This window comes from Falco punctatus (assembly GCF_963210335.1).
Source record: "Falco punctatus genome assembly, chromosome: 2".
NCBI lineage: Eukaryota > Metazoa > Chordata > Aves > Falconiformes > Falconidae > Falco > Falco punctatus.
This window is the reverse complement of record NC_137581.1, coordinates 91744919-91767652: the sequence shown is the minus strand read 5'-3', so window position 1 is coordinate 91767652 and position 22734 is coordinate 91744919. Positions and strand designations below refer to the sequence as shown.

General features: G+C 36.6%; 1 protein-coding gene across 2 annotated transcripts in view; it reads left to right on the top strand.

The window, feature by feature from the left end:
* Positions 1-22734, top strand: part of CDKL5 (cyclin dependent kinase like 5) — a 142308-nt gene that overhangs the window by 107025 nt on the left and 12549 nt on the right. Inside the window, exons 11-16 of one of the 2 annotated variants that reach the window (XM_080377128.1) lie at positions 2339-2499; positions 4813-5839; positions 8950-9069; positions 9317-9422; positions 11480-11603; positions 19640-19742. In XM_080377128.1, coding sequence (XP_080233254.1) covers positions 2339-2499; positions 4813-5839; positions 8950-9069; positions 9317-9422; positions 11480-11603; positions 19640-19742 — 1641 coding nt within the window. The remainder of the gene's footprint in view (positions 1-2338; positions 2500-4812; positions 5840-8949; positions 9070-9316; positions 9423-11479; positions 11604-19639; positions 19743-22734) is intronic. The other variant, XM_080377127.1, reaches the window with a different exon arrangement.

The following is a 22734-nucleotide window of genomic DNA, read 5'->3' as shown; positions in this document are numbered from 1 at the left end:
TTTGTTGCTCCTCTCTTCCTCTCTCCTTCACAAATCATGCTGTTTTGTAAGCATGCATTTCGGAGCTGGGAGCTGGTTCTGCATGTGGTGTCTTGGGCAAAAAAGATGTTGAGTATTTCAGTCTTTTTCATATCATTCAGTTGTCTTCTCCCATTCAGCAGCAGACGTGCATTTTCTCTGACCTTCTGTTTACTGCTAGAATACTTGTAGAATACCTTCTTTTTACCCTTGATGTTATTCAGATGCCTTAGCTCCAGCTGGACTTTGGCCTTCCAAAGTGGTCTAACCTTTGTGCTAATGCAGCGCTTTTAAAGTCCTCCTTTGTATCCTGTCCTTGACTCTAGCTCGTGCACACTCCCATTTTGCATTCTTGTTCATTAAGAAACTCCCTGTTTAGCCAGCCTGGCCTTATGCAAAATGTTGTGGTCTTTTGTACAATAAGATGCTTTGTTCCTGAACTCTCAATAAATTTTCTTTAAAAATCAGATGGCTCTCCTGTACTTTACTGCTGGTGAGCAGCAGGTCGATTCAAGTCCTACCCTTGGCTGATTCTTCAGCAGCTGCACTAGTAAATTGCCACCAACATAGTCTAGAAATCTCCTGAATCGTCGATACAGGCTGGATGTCTGGATAGTTGAAGTCTGGCATGAGGATGAGGACCTGTGATCAGGAGGCTTCTGCTTGTTGTTGTAGAGAGTTGTCATCTTCATCTCCTTCACGCTTTTCAGTGCATGGTTTAACCCCCAGCATAACGTCACAAATGTTGCTTTCCCTTCTAATCCTGACCTAGAGACTGTCAATGGATAGACCTTCTGTTTCATGCTAGCATTTGATACCATCCAGGAACTCAATTATATGGAGTACCAACTCCTTTGCCTCCACACCTCCTTCCTTCTGAAGCCAGCTGTACCCATCGATGATCATGCCTCAGCCATGAGCCCCTGTCCCACTACTTCTCCGTGACTCCAGGCAGGTTCACAGCCTTGTGCTTCCCTATGGACTTCTGGTTAACCATGCTCATGGTTCAGGCTCCGCAAGTTAGTGTACGGGCACTTGAGGGAAGCCTCTGGACATCCTCTTTTCTGAGGAGGAATGTGGGTATCACTTGTGGCCTTCTCATGTTTGTTTGGCCATTTGAGCCACCATAGTGATGAGCACCAGAAAAAAAGAGGGAAAGAAAAAGTTAATCATTCAGTACACAGTTTGTCACTTCAGAAAGGAAGATACTGCATACTGTATGACCAAACTACGTAGGGATGTAGTTTGCCTCTTGCTTTGTTTGCTGTGCATTTTCTAATTCGAAGTGCAGGGATCCTGTGAAGGGAAAACCAGTTTGTGGTCAAGTGGCTGAATACTATGTTAATACATATACAGATATGCACTCTGTGTGTGTATACACATGCATATATACACATGGAGTTGTTCTCTATTCAACCTATATAACCCTGAAAAATAGCTATTCTTTTTACTTAATAGCCATTCATACTTTTATCTTTGCTGACAGTCATGCGTATTCAGATATTCCAAGATAAGTTTTTTATTGCCCTGTTCCTGCAAGAAACCTTTCAAAACTGTCAAAATACCCAACCTACTGGTTTTCAATTTTGTGATTAAATATTTTCTACATGCCAGAAAGTGACTTTGTTTAGAATCGCAGCAGATCTAGCAGAATTATAAGGCAAATGTTATTCTGAGTGCATTGTAAACAGTTTAGATGATTTCTTAAAATTACGGGTGGACTTGAACTCTAGCAGTAAAAAAGCAGAACTCTTTTATTTGTGTATTTTTTAAAATGCTAACTTTAAAATATCTTTCTTTGTATAGGATTGTTCTTGTGTGCTTGTTCTATTTATAAAGCCTGTTTTGTTGTAGCATTTTATTACTGGTAAATTTAATATTTTTAATTCTAAAAAACATTTTTTTAATATATATATCCTGGGAAAATGTTTAAAATACTTACATCTTAGGCATGTATAGTTATATAGATAAAACATTTTTTAAAATTTAGATATTTTTGTATTTTAGACATATTTTAAGCATACATACTTAACTACTTATGTATGTGTATGTATATTCATTACATACATATAGCAAGTATATATGTTTCATAATAAGTAAGGCTGAGACCTTCCATCTCTTAAGTAGAATACAGGTTTTGTAAGTCTTTGTTTTGTATCACATGTAGTTTAATGCAACATATATTTGTTCTAGCAGTTAGATCTAATCACAGAAACTCTACAGATTAAAAAGCTATCCCAATAATATTTATTTTGTTATATTGTTTGCTGATGCAAATACAGATACTAACTTTTAAACTTTGGGATTTGTTTTCCAAAAGAACTTACTGAAGTTAGATCCAGCAGATAGATATTTGACAGAGCAATGTTTGAACCATCCTTCGTTTCAAACCCAAAGACTCTTGGATCGCTGCGGAAGCTCACCTTCGAGGTCAGCTAAGAGAAAACCTTACCACGTGGACAGCAACACATTATCTAACAGGTAAACTTATTATCTCACCATCATCACTGACATTTGCTCTGCCAATGAATAATGCTCATGATGCCATCATGCTTACATACATCATCATCTACAAGAAAAGAGAAGTTGTGTTTGAGAGTTTAGGCACATTGAGAGGTATATACTGCTCCATGTTGACTCACTAAATGAAGGAAGTAGATACAGTTTTATGGTGTTATAGTTTTGGTAACTTTCTGCGTCAGGTGAATGCTTCTTGAAGAGAAAAAAACAAAGGCAATGTTCAAGCTATCTCTGCATTTGACAAAAAAAAAAAAGTTGGCTTACCACTCTTAAAAAAATGTTAACCTTTTTCTTGAACAACATTAGGAATTTTGTGGCTTGGAGTATGCCTGAGATTCCAAAGGAATGCTGTTTTCTTTGGAATGCCAGCACTACTGTACATTTGCAACCTGTCCAAGGTTTTAGTGTTTGAAAGTTCAAAATTCACACAGATTTTTAGCAGCTAAATGTCCCAAAGTTGCATGGATTGATCATGCTCCAAATCGGCAATGAAGAGAGTTTTGTCTGAAGTTGCAGTTACGAGTGAAGTCTAGTCTACTTGAACTTAAAGCAGGGCATATTTGCCCAGTGACTTCCTTGTTGGACACACAGAGCTTGCGAGAACCCACTTGATTTTAATACATCAATGAACCAGGTTTACTGGTGGATGAAATACTTCAGTACAAAAAGCCTCATGGTATTCCTCTAACAAAAGCTCTCCTAAAGGTCGCCCTCTGAAGTATGCAGAATGATAGTGGCTTTTAATTCCAGCCATGTTTTTTCTTTAGCTTTTCCTGTGAAATTCAAAAAATTACTCCTCATTTTAAGATTTGGGATGATGACGTTTATGATCTATACTTTTTCAGAGATAGACACCAAAAAGTTTTAGCTGCCCTTACAGTTATTTAGAAGTTTTACCATTAGAAATGTGGCATCAGAAAGGAGAACCTAGGTCCATGGGAAACTTCTTATCTAAAAGGCTTGCCTAGCTGCTTGATCTAAAATTACTAGGTTCCTTATATCAATAAGTTTTTTTAAAAATACACTTCTTTTTAACTAAAAATATTTTAAACTGGCATTAAAATTGCTAAATTTCTAGAAACTGTAATAGTTAATTATAATAACACAATTAGATCACTGGAAGCAGCTAATACAAAAATCCTAGGTATAAAAATGACTAGCATCATTCAGTTATAATTATCAACAAAGGTACAAACTCATCTGTACAGTGAGCTCTCACTTTAACACTCAGTAATGTATCTGAGTTACATTATCATAGATTTGATACAGAGGTAAGTTAACTTGCTCATAGCTTGCCTAGGTCCATCAAGGTTTACAAGTACAGCTGCAGCACTGCTTAGTTGTGGTTAGTTTGCAAAGACAGCGTAAGCCTAGAAGCAGAACTGGTTTTATGCCAGAAAACCTGAGATAATAAATCCTGCTAAATAATAAATGAAGTCAGACTGAATGTTTGTAGAATCCAACTCATATCTCAGTCCTGCAATCCTAAAACCAGGAAAGCTGGAAGGTAGAGTAGAGGTTAAGGACATCACCAAGTAGCTCTGCACCAATTCAGTCTGGTTGCAGAGCATTTCACGTGCAGCTTTGGGGATGAGTTAGTGTGCCCAGAACTGGGATGGTGCCAAGTTCCACAAAAATCAGGGTTCCTGTGGTAGACCTGGTTTGGGGTTTGGTGTTTACAGGGCTTTCTCCACTGTACTGGGCTCAGGCTTACTCTGGATGCCTTTACCAGCACAGTAACCTCTTTTCCCCCTCCCCTCCCCCTCCAAGTCAGACATACATTAGATGGCCTGGAGCATTGATTGTATCAGGTTTTCGTGACAGTGCTGGCATACTTTGTTGTTCTGCATTCACTTTGATATGCCAGGTGTATTTAAGAGTTTGTTCAATGGGTATACAGCTAATTTTCATAATGTAGTGTTACATTATTGCTGTGCAGTTATATTACTCACATGCATAAATGTGTAAATATATGCTGGAGTTTCTGTTTGTATTTTATATCTTCACTTCTTCTTGTTAGCAAAATCTATTAACCAAAGCTGAGTTTGTCCATCAGGATTTAAGCAGAAAGAAACTGCAATGTACTAACACTTGCAAATCTGTTATTTTAGTGGAACTTCTGATGCCTAGTTGGCAGCATTTGATCTTACTGCAGTTAAATTTTGTGGGTTTAAATGGCAGCTCCTTTCTGAAATGAGTATACTTTTGTTGAAGTTATTAATACATGAATATGTAATCTGGTATATTAATGCTTCTTTATGCATTTTAATGTAGAAATCAAGCCAGCAAAAGTTCTGCTTTGCAGTCACACCACAGATCAAACAGCAAGGATATACAGACGTTAGGGGCTGGCGGGCCAAGAGAAGAGGGTCTTCCAGCAAATGAAAGCTTTTTAAATGGAAACCTTCCTGGAGCTGCGCATAGTCCAATGCATGCTAAAAAATCAAGCAACACACCTGGATCTGGCAACAAGGATCTAGCCAATAATAACATGCCGCATCTTCTCAGCCCAAAGGAAACAAAGGGAAAAACAGAATTTGATTTTAACGTGGACCCAAAAAGTTCTGATGGTTCAGGCACAAAGTACCTGAAGTCTAATACCAGATCTCAGCAGAACCGTCACTCATTTATGGAAACTTCTCAAAGCAAAACTGGGACGCTGCAACCCGGCGATAAGCACAGTCGCCACAGCTACATTGATACTATCCCGCAGTCTTCTAAGAGTCCTTCATATCGGACAAAGTCAAAGAGCCATGGGGTTCTGACAGACTCGAAATCCGTGGGCAACCTTTCTGAGGCCAGGGCCCAGGCTGCAGAACCAAACAGCAGTAGGTATTTTCCATCCAGCTGTATGGACTTGAACTCTCCTACCAGTCCAACTGCTCCCCGACACAGTGATAACAGAACTTTGCTCAGTCCATCCGGGAGGAATAACCGCAGCGAGGGTACCCTGGACACCCGAAGACCATCAACAAGACACTCCAAAACAATGGAGGAGTTAAAACTGCCAGATCACATGGATGGAAGCCATTCCCACTCTCTGTCTGCTCCACACGAATCTTTTTCCTATGGTCTAGGTTATACCAGTCCTTTTTCTTCACAGCAGCGCCCTCATAGACACTCTATGTATGTGAGCCGGGACAGAGTGAGGTCAAAGGGCTCAGAGGGTGGCTTAAGCATAGGGCAAGGGATGGCAGCCAGAGCAAACAGCCTGCAACTGTTATCTCCACAGGTGCAGCATAAGTCACTCACAAGATCTGTTGGCTCGTCACGAGAAGACTGTACAGAAGATACTAATAGGGTTAGTTCAAAATATTGCCTATTATGGAAGGCTTACTATCCTCTTTTTACTTCATGTGGGGACAGTGTGCTGCTTTCTCGCTTCTGTTTGTTTCTTTGCAGTTATTCATTGATTTGTCTTGTTGTGAGACGAGGGATGTTGGGATGTGTTTTCAGAAGGGCTAAGTATTTCAAGGGCAAAATGAGAGGCTTTTTTTAAAAAATGGACTTCGAATACTACTATTCTCTTCAAGTACTGAAATGCGAGAACGGAAAAAAAATGAAGTTAAAACTTCGTTAGTAGTTCCTAGACTTTGGTTACATTGTCTGATTTTATTTTAATCATATTGTTTTGCTTAATTAACCTTCTCATTTGTGGTCTTATTTAGCTTTTCTTGTATGTATTTGTCCTGGTTTCAGCCCCATGACAGTATTTCTGTTATGAAGGCTGATGCTAATTGTTGAAGTGAGCTTTTAATCACTTAGAGCAGGGCATTATTGCTGAAACACCATCATTTACTAGAGGAATATCAAAACTTGTAATATTTCTCTTGATTAGTATGATATGTAACTGATGTAGTCTAGGGATTTTATGCTGGAGAAACCCACTGGTAAATTGAATCCTTACAGTGTCACTAGATGCCTTGTTGTGTTTTACTGTGATAATTATTTAATAAGTAGAGGAAGGCCTAGTTCTGGTGTTAATTTACATTTCTTACACAACATTTCTGAATTATCTGATGTTTTACTCATCAGATGTGTAAAGATGACTGCATTGGTCCCCAGATCTTTAAATTGCTGTACCTTTGATCCAGATTGGAGCAAAACAGTGCAGGGAGAAGTAAAAAAAATGAGTGTTTGTTTCTCTATACGTACATCTGTGATAAAGTGACTTCTTAGAAGACAACATGTAGTTCAGATTTGTTGACAAATTAAAGGAATTCAAAGAGCTGCCAATATTATTTAAGGTCTAAAAATTGTGCTTTGTTGTGAGAGACTGAAAAACTCTGCCTACTTAGTTTATGTAAGAAATATATGTAGCTGAGTTGTTAGTAGTGGTCTACAAATACCATAAAAAAGAGTTTTCATGTTGTGGTTGCCTCTTCAGCCCAGCAGGGAAAAAAAGGCACGATAAGTTTTTTGTACTTACCTCCTCCATTCAGGTTTATGTTTATTCACACATGAGAATAGATCTCATAAAAATGGGAGAAATACAACGTAATATAGACAAAAGAAAGCCACTTGGAAGGGATTACAGCAGCTCCATTTCAAAACCTTTTTTTTGTTTTTCCTTGTGTAGTCATTTTTCTCTCTCATTTCAGTCAAGTGGTATACTTAATCTGTTATATATCAAGTGTTACTGTAGATGGGCAATAACACCAACATTTGAGGGGTTTTTGTAACAAAAGCTCATGCTACCTTGTATTCTTCAGTGCATGAGGAGCTTTTTCTGCATTCTGCAGCAGATATTAGTCTGATAAGTAATTTTAATTTTATTTCATGTTATGTAGAGGCAGATTGTTTTTATCAGATCATTCTTTGTCTTGTGAGAATTGGTTGACAAATTTTTATTTTCATTACAAAAATGTACGTATATCATAATGCTTATGGTTTTGTTCATTTTTGTTTGCTTTAGAGTGCCTAATCATTTGGAAAAAACTTACCTTTATCTTTTATGGTCAGTGTTTTTAAATTTAAGCCTTCAATTAATGCTTTTAAATCTGTATTTCAATAAGCAGAAGTCTGAAAGGAAAGATACCCTTCTGAAATGTATGGCAAGTCTGTAAATTCACAAAGTTGTTTTTGTTTGTTTGTTCTACTTAAGTAACAAATCAGAATTAAATTGTCAATCTTCTTATGCCTTGTAAAGGCATTTTCACAAAGAAGTCATTCTTTGGCTCCTTCCTAACACTCCCTTTTTTCTCCTTTTTTTTATTTTTTCCTTTTACATTCTGCATTAGAAATGAGAAAATTTAATTTCCCTCAGGATTACTGAACTAAAAAATTCAGGAATAACATGAGTGTTCTCAGACATTCGTTATTGTTTTCCTGTTATTTTTTTCCCTATCAGTTCTACTGGTTTTCTCTCTCTGCCCATGTTTTGTGAAGTTTCCTCACTTCCATGTTTCTAGTTTCTCACTGATTTTCTCTTTAGCTCTACCAAGTCTTTTTAAAAAGAAACATTCTTTGTTTACCAGGCTTTAAATTATAATTAAAAAAAAAGAAGAAGAAGAAAAGTCTCGCATTCAGTATTAGTTTTGGGGCTTTTCCAGTCTCAGTACAACACTTTTGCTTTAAGGTTTCTTTTTAATTTTAAATTAAATGTACTCAAAAAGGGACAAGCCGAAGAAAATCAAGTACAAGTTGCTATTACTGTCTTATATTTGTAACTTAACTGCTGAGAAAGAAGAGGTATGTTACACAAGTAGCAATTTACTCAAATGCTTCAGCCTCTTGTAAATTTTAGAAGAATCAAACTGTGATTTAAAGCATTGTTTTAGCTGCACTTCTCATCTTGGCACAGTTTCAAGGGTTGTTTTATCTGTGAGAGTGAAGCCAGATCTTCATTAAAAAAAGGCAAAATAGACTCTGCAAATCACTCATATAGTGAGTTGAAATCCCCTCTTTTAATTCTGGTCAGGTTTTTTTTTAGGTTTTCGTTTTTTAACCTTTGTCCTTCTTGGACATTTTAGATTTAAATTCATGTAACGTTTTCAGTGCAGTTTCGTGTGCAGTCTTGTAGAGAGCATTGAATTTTATCTGGTTGGTCCATTCTGTGGGAAAAATTGCAGCATCTGCTTCATTTAAGTGTGGGGTTAAGTCATGTTTGGTGGCAAACAAAATGGATGTTTTAGTGGCTTGCTTAAGCTTTTGCATGAAGTACTTCCAGGAAGTACTGTATTCAGGAAAATGGAGGTAATGATACTTTCTTTGATGTCCTGTCTAACTTAACTATTTAGTTTATAAATTTCCTAGTTCAGCAGCTACCTCTTATTTTGCATATGCTAGATTTTGTGGCTGTTGCTACCTCTAGGTACTACTGGATAACAGCTGATTAAAGAAAGTGCTTTGGTGTTGCAATTATGACAAATTATATACATTTCCTGTTTGCTTTTTAATATTCAGCATTAGCAGTGTGACCAGATTCCATCAGCAATTAATTTAACAAGACTTCCAGTAAAAGATTCCTCCAGAGATATTACAACTGCATTTCATTCACAGCAAAAAGCTGGGGGTCTGAATCATGCTCAAGTCTTTAAAATTATGATTAAGAGGCAAAATGTTGTTAATGCCATATTTGTCATTTTGGATAAAGCAAGCAGCAAACCCAAGTGATTGTTGATTACGCAGTCTGTGATTTTATATTTGCAGTTATTAATAACATGAAAGGAAAATTGTGTGTGGTTAAGGCTGGGGTTTCTTGCTTACGTATGTTGGTTAAAAACTGCAAATCAGTTTATAATCTTTAATTTTAAATATTGATTGTTCTTTTGTTTAGGGTGGAGCATATCATGATCCACACACAGAAGATGGAGCATCTACTAAGGAAAATAGAATTCTGTATAATGACCCTGTTCCAAGAAGAGTTGGCAGCTTTTACAGAGGTAATTTTATGGTGGATCTTTCAAAATTAAACCAGAGTTTTAACATGGAATATTAATTAAATAATAGGAATGGATACAGAGAACTAACATGAACAACTAAAAAAGTCTGTTAGAAAAAGAATTGTTACCTCACTTTCAGAGACTGGGTTGACCTGCCTAGGTTGTATGCAGTAACTGTGTTAGTATCATATTATTTATTTGCAAATGATAACTTGCTTTGATTGAAAAGTATATCCAGTGCAGTGCCTTGTAAAGCAGAAGATAATTTATCAATGGGAGTTTTAACAAAATGAATTAATATTTTACCAGAGTAAGCAGTTCATTAATGCTTTCAATTAGTATTTTAAATTCCTACTAACATTATATCTAAACATCTTTATACTTGTAACACATTGACATACTTACTGATCTATTTCAAATACTGTGGTGCATGGAACTGTAACACTAGTTTTTCATTGGTCAAGACCTATGTTCATTTCTTTTGTTCAGACTTACTAAAGATCTGCATTTCCTAAGAGCAAAACACACTTAGATAATCCCAGTTCAGAATAAATAATAAAACAGGACTGTGTATCGGCATATATATGTATGTATGTGCATGTGTGTGTGTGTATATATATACACACACAAATAGACACTGTTCTGTTATGGTACACAAAAGATGATTTCTGAGCAGCTGCATCATGGCTAAACCTGGGTAATCCTTTTGAAAAAGACAAGGGTAGTAAGAAGCTACTACTGTCCTGCAAATGTTAGGAGGCTTGTGGGGCTCCCCTGAACCTTAAGAAGTCCCAATCAGCTAAAATTCGATTATGAGTCACCTAATAACCTTAAGTAGAGTCACAAATCTCCCTCTGATCCTCTTCAGGTTGATCAGTTGGCTGATAACCTGATTTAGACATGTTAAAATCTGCCAATCCTTGCAAGTGTCCCATTGCAATATTAAAACCTCTAAGCAATAATAAAACTTGTACTGTTTTGAGCAATGCTTTTGAGTCTAAGGTTTTGTATCACATACAACAGAAGATCCTTACAAATCCTTAGTCCTGAATTGCTTTTATTGATCCTTAAAATGCTCCTAAAATTGGATGTGGATTATCCTTCTTTTTTATACATAGTGAACAGAAGTTGCAAGGAAGAAAGGCTTTCCATAAGTCATGTGCTAGGAAAACTGTATGTCTTGGGTTTATTCAATACTTTATTATAAAGGAGAGGTTTCTTCCTCTTTAACTATGTTTATTAATTATCGCTTTGGGAAAATTATACTCTGTGTAAATAATTAATTGATAATAGTATATGCAAAAACCGTTGAAAGAAAAAGTTACTATGAAAAAAGTAAATTCGTATTTATGCAGTTCTTAAGTACTGACTTAACACAAAGGTTATTAGCGTGTACTTTTGTGCTACAGCTTGAACAAAAACTTGCAGATTCGATTTTGATATATAGTGCAACTAGCATCTGATCAATTTTTAGTCTAGTGCAGGTCTATCTGGTGGTAGTCGTAACTAATAAATTTAAGTTGTAGGTATGTATAACCTATTTTAAAACCCACAATATATCTGTTTAAAAAATACATGGTATCTGATTTTGATCCTTTTATTTTTAGTGAGTAATCTCTTATTCTTTGTTATCTTAAAATCCAACGTAACTTTTTTCAGGATGAGTACTACCTTTTTTAAGGTCTAAGTGGAGACAAAGTGTAAACTGTAATATTTTGTGTCTTTAATAACAGTATTCCAAGTTTTTATTCTGTATCCTGATTTTAAATATCAGTTGCATTTGTGGCTGCCTACACATAGAAATGTTCTCAAATCTATTAACAGCTTACCCAAGTTCTGATGGTGGTCTCATTTTGTAGCTAATGTTACCTTGCAAGTATCACAAAACAACAGCTTTCCAAACTGTAAAAAGTATGCTGTTTTCAAGTCATACATAAAGTACAACTGTGTCTTCACTCTCTTGTTTCTGTAAAAGAGGTAGAGAGGAAGCAGACAACTGAAAGATTTGGGATTTTTGGCAGAGCTTAGTATACATTGTTTGCTGTTTCTCTGTTCAGTTCCATCTCCACGTCCAGAGAGTACGTACATAGAAAACAATGTGTCAAACAGAGCCTCTGTGTTACCAACAGACAGCAGCACGGTGGCAAACCACTCAAAGAGACAAACCACCTTTGATACCTGGTGAGTTGTTATTTACACAGATGTGTAGAGAATGGCAGGGAAAAAAAAGGGATTTTTAACAGGAGGGAAAAAAACTCCACATTTTTCTCAAAATTTGTAATTGTCTGTATGTGCTTAGTTGCTTCCCCTGACTATACTGACATAGCACTGCATGTTTTCTGTCCCCTTCTGAGCAACAAGAAATACTTCATTACACCATCACACTGAATGCATTAAAGATTATATATTTTTGCCCAGTTTTTCCTGATTTTTTTCCGTTTTTTGGTTAAAAATAATGCAAAGTGCTTGTGTGCGTATAGTATGCATAGCAAGGCTGTAGCTTCATCTGTGGATTCCAGAAGAATGAATTGTAAGGCAAATGGAAAAAATATCAAAATGCATGTTTTCATATATAAAATAGGACTGTTTTAATGAAGAATGTAATATTGACCCTACAATGGGGACTGCTGCTCTTTTTGCTTACGCACCACAGAAGGAAATGAGTACATTCTATGGGAAAATGGACTAAGCAACATCTTAATGGTGTATATTGATTTTAAAAGATTAAAAGCATCACATGGCTCCATTATGTAACATAGAACACAACTATAATTATGCTAATAGAATGACAGCATATGCGTAGCTTTGCAGGACTTGAAGGGGAATATCTTAATTTTGTTGATCTGAGAGCTGTTAAGCTCTAAAATACTCTTAATCTTCTACTTTGTTCAATCACAATAAAGCACACTGAATAAAAATAAGCAAATGGAGCTTCAAAGGATTGGTGGGAGGAATGGACTGTATGCATTCGCATGGTTCAGCTATGCTTCATACCACTGTCTGAAATACTGCTCTCTGAAAGTGTCATAAAATCATGCTATCTGAAGAACTGTCTCAGTGGTTTGTTGACTTACTGTGTTTTCACATGAACAATCTGTGAATTATCTGCTTAAAAAAGAAATGGGTGGGGGGAGGTGGGGAGGGAAAACAACCGGTATTTCAGCTTGTGTTCAGGTTATATACCCATGTCAGTAATAGAAGATATTTACTCCAGAACCCTTGTCACCTGCTCTGATTCACTAGTCTGCTTCCTGTCCTTCAGTAGCTCCACCTACATCCATTTTGTGGAAGTTAGCTGAGGAATCCAGTCATTTATGTAAAAAGGTGGTATTTATGTTGTGACTTATTAAAGAAGGTATTTATTCCTGCTGTTGAAGCCTTTTACATATTTTGTCCTTCATATCTGAATCTTTCTATCTTGCATATAACATAAGACAACTAGAATGTTGTTTTGCTTTATATATCATTTGGCAGTATATTACCTTTTATTATGTGGTCACTCCAAAGAAATATGTAATGTTATTTTAACTCTGAACTGAAATAATAGCATATGTTATTAGAGCTGGTTGGGAATTTTTTGACTAAGTTGTTTTTTTTTTTTTGGCTTACAATGCCAAATTATCGAAACCAAAACTTTTCAAAGGAACAGACTGATATCCACTAACCTTTTATTGTGAAGATTCTTCAGCTCCAGGGTGGAATTGACAGTCAAAACCAGAGATACTCTCAAAACAACAAATATTCTGGGGTCAGTGTTATATTTTGGAATGTGAGGAACTTGAGTGCAGGGCCTTTGTTCTTCATTATTTAAGCCGGGGGCTTGAACCAAGATCTTTGATCTAACAAGCGAACTCCCTGAACCAGAAGTTAGAGATTATTCTGGAGCACTTTCTCTGTTTCCCTCAGTATATTCTCTTGAAGCTGTTTCATCTTGTTGAAACAGTGAAAGTACCACAGAGATGCTGAGTATGGCCTAGTGAGTAAGGCCCTTCATTAACTTTGAGACAGTTAGATTGAAGTCCTTGCTCCGATTAATGTACTCAAATATTTTTACAAAGTGGAACAGCTCCTTTGAGAGAAGAACTCACAGAAGAATAAGCATTTCTTATTATGAAATGGGAGGAATGGCAGTGCCCGCAACACCAAGTTACTGCTATGCTGGCGTATGTTTCTCTTTCTCTTTGCTTTTCCTACTCCCTATTTTCCTGAAATGTTTCCTGCCCAGCTCTACATGTTAACTCTGTGCAAGTTGTCCTGGCAATAGTCTAATGTTGTTGCAAAATTGTTCTGTGCCATAAATACAGCTTAATCAGATTCCTGAGTGATGTAGAGTCTATGTTCCTCTACTTAATTTTCTGTATAGAAGTTGTGTAAACGCTTATGAAAATGTTGAAAGCTCTAATGGAATGTGATTCTGCTTACATCAATTTTATGATGAAGTAAATATTTGATGTTTGACTGACATACGTAACTGGTACGTGACAATTCATCTCAAATTATGAGTGACATGTATTCCACATGGACTTGCCACTACTGTAAAATATTGCTTCTCACATACTATTGCTCTGTGTTGCCTGCCTTCTGTCAAAGATTTTGTGAATGTTTGCTAGACTGAATTGTCACAGATGTTCCCTTGTCTTTGTGTGCATTTCTTCACTCTGTCCCCACTGTCCTGCCTCTTTAAAATAAAGATGTTATAAACTCTACTTTTGTCACCAGGTTTTACTCTTAAACTACTAGATCATTTCTGAACTTTAGACAACTTGATATGAAAAATGGCAAATTTTTCATCCTTTTAGAAAATCTTTTCTTTCCAGAGTTTAATTTCCTGTAAGTGACCTTGAACTTGCTTATTTTTTCCTTTTTTTCATGCAAGACTAGGTGTTTTATTCTCCTTCACTTGTACAAGCTTTGTCTTGAGCTGGGCAGAATCAGTAGGTATAGGCAAGATGCTTAACCTTGTTCTGCCAGTGTGCCAAAATGTTGGCATAAGTTATCTTAACTGTTGTTATCATTCTAAATATCTCTTTGGAATAAACTCCAACATGCAGTACTTTATCTCACATCATATTGGAAGTGTTTGCATTGATTGCTTGCAAGATATCTGGAGGCTTCTGGAAAGCTTTGTTGTTTAGGCCTTTTATGTCCATAAAAATGTATTCATTCTATGGCAAACAGCTTGTCATATCTTCTCTAGCATATGTAGGACCTTACTGCAAAAATAATAAAAAGGGAAAACATATAATATTTATTATTATTTTTATATGTATATAATATAACACACACAAACTGTCGTTCAAGAAAAGAACCAAAAAAAAAGAACATCTTACTCTTAGGAGTGTCAAAGGCTTACAATCATCTATCTACCATTAATTTTCAAGACTGCAGAACAATACAATATTTTGTAAACATGACATGACTGGCTATATTGCTGTTTCATTATCAGTGTAAAAATGTAGTCACACTTAATATTCCTGAAACTGGGTTACCAATATCTGAGCAAGCTAGTTTAATGCTTGTTCAACTGTGTCTGCAGTACAACTGTTGCTGCATTGTAAATACTTACCGGTTCTTTTACAGAATTCTGAATGTGTAAAGAATATCAGGAAATTGCAGATTTGTAACTTGCACGCTTAAAAATTACCTGTGTGTGTTACATTGCTTGAGGCTTTAGGAATCTGCTCTGCATAGCTTGAAGATGTTCAGCTTCCTAATGGCACAGCTTTCCCTCTGACATTTCTTGTTTATGCCTCTTCCATGTGCATTGTCATCCAGTATGTTTGCTTCATTGATGTATTTGGCAACATCTGTGCCTCCCAACCAGTCTCTTCTACTAACCAGTGCCTCTTACTTGACACTTCCCCCATCAACAGTGGTTTTGGTTTGTACTAAAAATTAGATGATGAGTCTAATGTTATCTGCAAGGAAGCTTTCCAGAATTTGTATTCATCAATATTGTGTCCAAAAAATGAACCTGGTGAAGTATACACTTTATAACTTTACGAAACCAGCCACTTCAAATTTTTATGGTAACTTAATGTTGAACAGTACTGGGGAGGGGTGTAAAATGTATGTGTGTATATATACATTTATATGTGTACATTTTAATGGTGCCATAAGGTCAGGTGATCTAGTGGCTTTAGTGGCTTCTGGGTAGTATTCAGTATATAAGATAGTAGATCTGGGGTTTATTCCAGTGACTAAATCCTCCTTTTCTATGTGAAAATAAATAAATAAATTTGCTGTTCCAAGCAAAGTTCAGATTTGACCTCTGATTTTTAAGCTTTCAATGCCAGGCTTTTAGACCAAGAAGTTTTACTATGGGCTTCAGCTTGTGGGACTGAGATTCTTACCTTAAGTAAACCATCCATTTGAGGTGCTTTGTTAGTTTCTGACATTTTCTTGCTTTCATTTATGGTAACTATAACTGCCAAGTGTTTTACTTTAAGCAAAACCAAAAGCTAACTTGGAGAATTAGTGTTGTTCATTTATCTTCCGAAGAAAACTTCAGACATTTCAGTACCTCCTGCATTAAACCAAAATCTTACTCTTGTAATTGTGAACGGTTCAGTAAAGGGGGTAGTATACTGGCGATTAAAGAGGATCTCCAAGCCAGACTGCCCACTGAAATTAGGGTTGCTCAAGAATGACTGAAAGAAGCATGAAGAATTGCCTCACAAAAAGAGCTGTCTGCAATACAGATGTATCTATGGCAGCATGGATGCAGCATGCCTCCTGTTTATTCTTTTTGATTTATATTAAAGCACATCAGCTTGCTTGCCCCATGCATGTTTGCTGCTACACCTCATTGTATCTGCATGAATTTGGATACCTTTCCTGTCAGTGGCAATGAATGCTAGTGATTATCACAGAATTTTCGTTTATACCTATGCGTTTTCCAAGTGTCTCAGACCAGAATAACCAATGTGTTCTACATTGTATGTCCTAGGCATGCAAAAGGCACACAAAGATAAAACAGCAAAGAACAGCACGTTTTGCCTTTGGTTTCTGCTTGAGGGTGAGCTCTCTGAAGAATGGGGCTCTTCTCTAGGGCTAGCCTTGCTAGTAAAAGAGACACTGGGTAACAGGTTCTGGTGTAACTGATTGATTTCAAGGGCTGAAGCTTTATGCAAAATACCAAGATACTTGCAGTTACACTCAAAGAGTTTAGTGTGAGTGACTTTACCATACTGATTTTTTCTGGTAATGTGAGTTTTTTCCTGTACTGTCCATTGTCTGAAAACCATCTTTTGGAATGCCTAAAATATCCCAGTGTTTCATCTCAACGATGAAAATGTTCTGCTCTATTTTTACTCAGTACAAAATCCTGGTGTTGAAGCTTCCTGCTATAATGCTATATATGTTCACACTCTTCACATAATGAGCATGTTTTGAAGCAGTCACTTTCCAAGGTCAACACTTTTTCAGACAACTGTACTGCAATATGAGTCATAGGAGTTAATGACATAAACCAGTTGGTATAAAACCACTGCCTTTTGGGTAAGCAGCAACTGAAAATGAGCAGAGTCCTCAGCCCCTTATTTTCCTCCTCTGTCTGGTCACTGTAGTCATAAATAGGAAGTGATGGTGCAGAATTTCACTTCTTTCCTCTCTGCTCATCTGCTGTAGGGAGCAGTTTTCTCATCCAGGTTCACTGGGCCAAAGAAAAGAATCACACTTGAGTGAATCTCTAAGTATGGCAAAAATTGTCCCAAGCTTTATGCTGAAGATTAAGTTCACCTTTAAAAATACATTGTCTCCATTTTGGAATAGACCTTGGAACAGAAAAGCTATAGCAAGACATCGAAAAAAATTTTTGAAGGACTATGTAGAGTAACCACATGGGGACTTCCTTATGATCTGACACTGGTTCCTCAGCAGACAACATAGTCACTGGGTTGGTAATTTGCACTGGGGCTGTGGTTTGGGGGATGGATGCACAGCAGCTCCTTTGGGGAAAGGCTCAGAAGATTCTCAGCCCCATTCACATGACTTTTAGAGTACAAGCAGCATCCTTGACACGTATTCCTGCCTCTGACTTTTCTAACAAATGAAGTAAAAATCATTTAGTAAATAATTCAATAGGTGTTTTGTCCGTGTTAAGTCAGTCTCGTGAGTTCACCGAATCTGTAAAGCCGTCAGTAGTCTTTACTCTTGGGCTTTCTCCTTAGTGCTTTAAGTGGCTAATCCAAGACTGCCTTACTGCCATTACATGGTGGTACCAAATATGGGGACATGCCAGAAACGGGAATCTTAGCAATCCAGTATATTTAAAATATGTGTTAGAAATCTTATAATTGTATCAAACTTGGTATTTTTCTTGTAGTGTTGTAATTTTCACATTAAATCTAGGTTGTTGTGCACCTGAATGTGTTTCTTGATCTAAATGTAAGTTCTAAAAAATCTAAAATAGGAAAATCTCGAACATACTCTCTGCCTATGAATCTTTCCTCTAAGCCCATTCTCTTACTCAACAATTGCACTTTATTACAGCATTTAAACACTGCATGCATTTATATTTAGAACCAGGTAGCTTTTCAAGCTTGAGGTGGTTTTGTGTAGAAATTGAGGAACTGATCAAACCACGTATCAGAGTGAAGATGCTGTTATCGATGAGGAAGATGACTCCGGTGATTCCTACCCCAATTATGTGTTTCACATTTGCTTGGGGAAAAAAAATAAATCTGCTTGGCATGTAGTAGCAGCTGAATCACCAACTGATAGCATAGCATTTAAAGCCAGAATTAGAAGCCCGGCGATAACTGTAGTAGACAGCTAAGTGTTGCTGCATTACAGTTACTCCAAGAAAAGCTGCTCCTGTTTGTCATCCAGAGCCCTTAGAACTGTGGCTTTCCTTCAAGTTTTCCATCAAGACAATGGAATTATTTCAGGTTTTGTTTTCATACAACTTAAGAGTGAAAAAAGACTATTAAATCACCCAGTATGATTTTCTGTATGTTAGTTGCCAATAAACGTCATCCATTCTCCGGGGTCCAGGCCTGGTAGCATACCTGACTACTGTGCATCTCCCAGAAGAGTATGAGGTCCTGATTTGAAATGTTGAAGATGGGAAATCCACTTCTTAACTAAGGAGTTTGTTCTGGCGGTTAACAATTCTTATTGTTAAAATCAGTGCCTTATTTCTAATATGTCTTCTCTGGCTTCATCATCCACCTACTTGTTCTTGTTACGTCTTTGCCCTTTACTTTGAAGATCCTTCTAGTATTCGGTAATTTCTTCCTGGATAAGTATTTGTGCACCACAATCAAGGAAACTAAATATTGGGGCTGGTTTGACTGTGTTTATTAACATACTAAAGAGATTGAAATCTCTGACACTTTTAACGTAGGCCATCTTTCCTATTTCTGAAATTATTTCCATGACATTTTCCTGCACCATTTCCAATTTTAAAACTATTTCAAAGGGCACTAGAACTTCATTCAGTTGTCTCACCTACATCCTATGTAAACCATCTTTTTACTCCATATCAGTACTTTAAATACATAGTTTACCGTGTATACCTGAAGTAACGTGTTCTTTATCAGCTGTAGTTAATTCAGCTGTGTAGATAAGTTGAAAGGTGGAAGTTTGGTCTTCAGGCAAGTCACCTCTTCCACTTTCGGGTCATCTTCTTTTGCCAGCACCGTCTCACCCACGCATAACAAACTAACTGAAGTTGTTAAGTTGAAATGGACAACAGTAGATCCCCAGCTCCCCCGATGATAAATTTGGAACCGTGTCAGGAAGTCTGATTGAATTTGGTTCTCTCTGGCGAACTTGGCAACTCCTGGCTCTCCAGCAAGCAATGGATAAATCGGACCTGTGATTTTATACATCATCACCATTTGTATGTTCTCTCAGATACAATTTTCATTTTTCTAAAAGAACTTGTGTGTGCTATTTTGGTTTGAATATTAAAATCTGGCTAAAAAAAAAAAAAAAAAAAAAAGACATGCATGCTTTCCTTTTCCCTAAATAACTATTCACTGGTTTGAGCTAATCATTTTAGCCTAACACTGTGTTCCTCCTATCCCATTTAATAAGTCTATTTATCTGGTATTTGTGTAGTAACTCTTGAACCAATGAATGCTAAAACTTTAAGAATCTTTTTGCTTTAATCAATAATTTGCATTCTTTGGCATCAGATCTCATTATTACATAGAATTTATATAATATCAAAATGAAATATCTCTTACAATACCTTGTTTCATGTTTAGGAAAAGTCCTGAAAACCTTAACAGTCACTCAGAACAGCTCAAGGAGAAAGAAAAACAAGGTTTTTTCAGGGCAATAAAAAAGAAAAAGAAGAAATCTCAAACTGTAAGTAAACAGAATTTCTAATAGAAATATATCAGTTTTGATTTATACCATTTTAATATGCTAGGTTAGTACAGTACCATTGCATTATTTATGATCGTGCCCATGTGTATCTATTTGTTCTTTTATTTCCTCTCTTCACTATATGAAATTCAAATTCTTTTCCTGTTCAGGGTTTATTTATCTGCCCCTTCAAATATTTCTTTATCTACTAGTCCTGTGCTTCTTTGGTTTCATTCAGACCCTTTGAGAGCCAGTTTTGATGTGAGTTTTAACCTGATGTTGCAGCAAATTCCTTTGCAGGATATGGTGATACCATTCCAAGAATAGCAAATGCATTATTGTGTGTCCTCAGAGCTTGAATAATTTCAGACACCCATTAGGAGGAGATCAAACTGTTATAAATGAGAATTCTTTCCAGTATTTTTCATGGAAGTGTCTTGATAACAGCCTCCATCTTCTTGCTGCACTCCGTGGATGGAATAAGGATGATGCGTCTTAACCATTTTAATGTTTTATGTTTTGTTGGGGAATGGATTATGGTTTTTGTTATTTGGTATAAGCCTTTGGTGTCTTTTATACATTTTCACATTTTCATCTAGTTTTGGGGAGGGGAAAAAAGAGCTTTCTTTTGTCAGAGAGCAGTGGTATATTAACATTTCACAAAGTTTTATAATGAAAATCTCCCTAAGAACTGAAGTAACCTAAACATAATCTCATTCTCAAAGACGATTCTGGAAACAGTCAAATATTTTAAAATTCTATTCACATGAAGTTTCAACATTTCTGTAAGTGTAACTGCAGTTACAGTGTTGAAGGTTCTCAGAGGGAGTAAATAACACTTTCTCCTGGTGAAGAAGAGTAAATGAATCAAAATATCTACTGTGACAGAGTGAGGTGGCATGACTCTGGGTGTTGGTGGAAGGCTGGTGTGTTGAAACTTGGGGAGAGGAGTATTATCAGGCTTTTTTCCTTTTTTTTTTTTTTTTTTTTTTTATGGTTTCTTTGAACTGTATGGAATGTGCATATATGTGTTAACTAGCACTCAGAAATGCACCTTGCCTTCGTGCTGGGCAGGTTTTATTTCAGCAGCATCTACCTCTCCATTCTCCTTCGGAACTCATTCGTCCTGATACCTGTATGCAGTTCAAATATGATCATTTGCATTACACAGCTGAATAAAATGTGTAGATTATAACTCTGGGATTTTTTTGTTATCAACGTGTCCATGAAAGGATAGCATGCCTAAGGTCATTAGTTCCAGTGATGCATTTTCCAATTTAAAAAAAAAAAGGATGTTAAATTTGCACTGTTCTGGTCTACTGTGTTTTCAGCCATTTGGACATGGTGGCAAGGAACACTTTAAAGGCCAGATAAAAATTCTAAAAGCTGGATGGTGTATCAAACTACTTCCAGATTAAACTGTGTGCACTTTATATTAAAATATAGACTGGATTGTGTTGCATCTCAAAATCCATCACTTTCTAAAACATCTAAATCACAAGTACCTTGATCTATAGCTACGAAAACCATCACTGATAGCAAGACTGGGCAGTTTTATACATAATCCTTACTCCTGTTTCTTCTCATTCTTAAGAAGAGGGGGAGGGGGAGAGAGAGGTTTTGCATATGGGAAAAATATGTTGGCTAGTTAGAAATAATATATCATAGGAAGATGAATAAATCAGTGAAATGAGGTAGTGATAAAACTCTTACATCCTCAGCTAGAAACTTGCTGACGTCGACTTGATTTTTAGACCCAACCACAGACAGAAAAACCTCTTTTCATTTCTACTTACAGCTCTTTAACAGGACAGTATCTAGGGATAGACAGTACCCACTGATACACGTACAAGTGTCTGGTTCAGACACAGGTTTTTGTTCTTCTTTGTCAGTTGAGGACATCTACCTAACACATTGGGATGTTCATTAGGATCTTCCAGCACAAACAAAAATTACTACCTTCAGTTCAGCACCAAGTTTGACTTCAGTAGTGAAAGCTGTTAACAGCACTGTAATATTAGCTCTTCAACTACATGAATAATGTTTTCTATGAATTCATGTTAAAAATCTAACAGATAGCTTGTGACCACCCAGGGTTTTTTCTGATGCTTATAATTCTTAGAGTCCTAGAAGAATGAAATTCCACTTACTTACTCTGACACAGAATTTCTGCAGCAAATAACAAACTAGACCTAAGAACTGTCACAACACTGAGAACTATTTACTAGCTACTATTTACTTCTGATATCCTTTGGCAAGTCTCATTTTGCTGGTGATCATTGTAAGAGTCATAAAAGATATCTGAAATTGGATTGAAGACATCTTAATAATGTCATCCTCAAAATCTGTAATAGCCCAGAATGGATCCCTGTTCCTGACACTTGCTCCTGCAGAGCTGTTCCATTAATCATTCTCCCTAGAGTTCTCCAGGTGCAGTTCCTCATGGGATAATAATCGTTACTGCCTGCTACAGGAATTCTTTGCAATATTGTTTTTGCAGAGCTGTTCTTATCCATTCTACTTTTCATCTTGTTTGAAGTCTTTTAGTTACATAGCAAAAGGTTTTGAGCATTACTAGAATCTTAGTTGTTTTCTGTTATCTGCCACCAAACAATTTGTTATCCATGAGGGTTGTGCACAGTGTCAATAGGGGCTATTTTCAGAGGAGCCTGAATTTTGCAAATTTTGGCACATATTGCAAGCTACAGGTCTGAAGAAATTATCTGCTTTGGAACAAACAGTTGCAGGTGAGCATTTCTCCTAGCAATGCTTTGATTCCTTTTTAATTTGCTGAACTTGAAACAGGAAATTCTTCTGACCATAAAGTTCTTCAACAGGCCGTGCTAATTAGTGACTCTTTCTTTCGTTAACTTGTATGGACTCTAGAAGCTGAGAAAGCTCTTTGAAAAACCTTGCTTTGGTAGTGCACCCATCATTTTCTTTTGTTATATGATCATTACATTATATTATAATTTTTTCTTTCAGTAGGCAG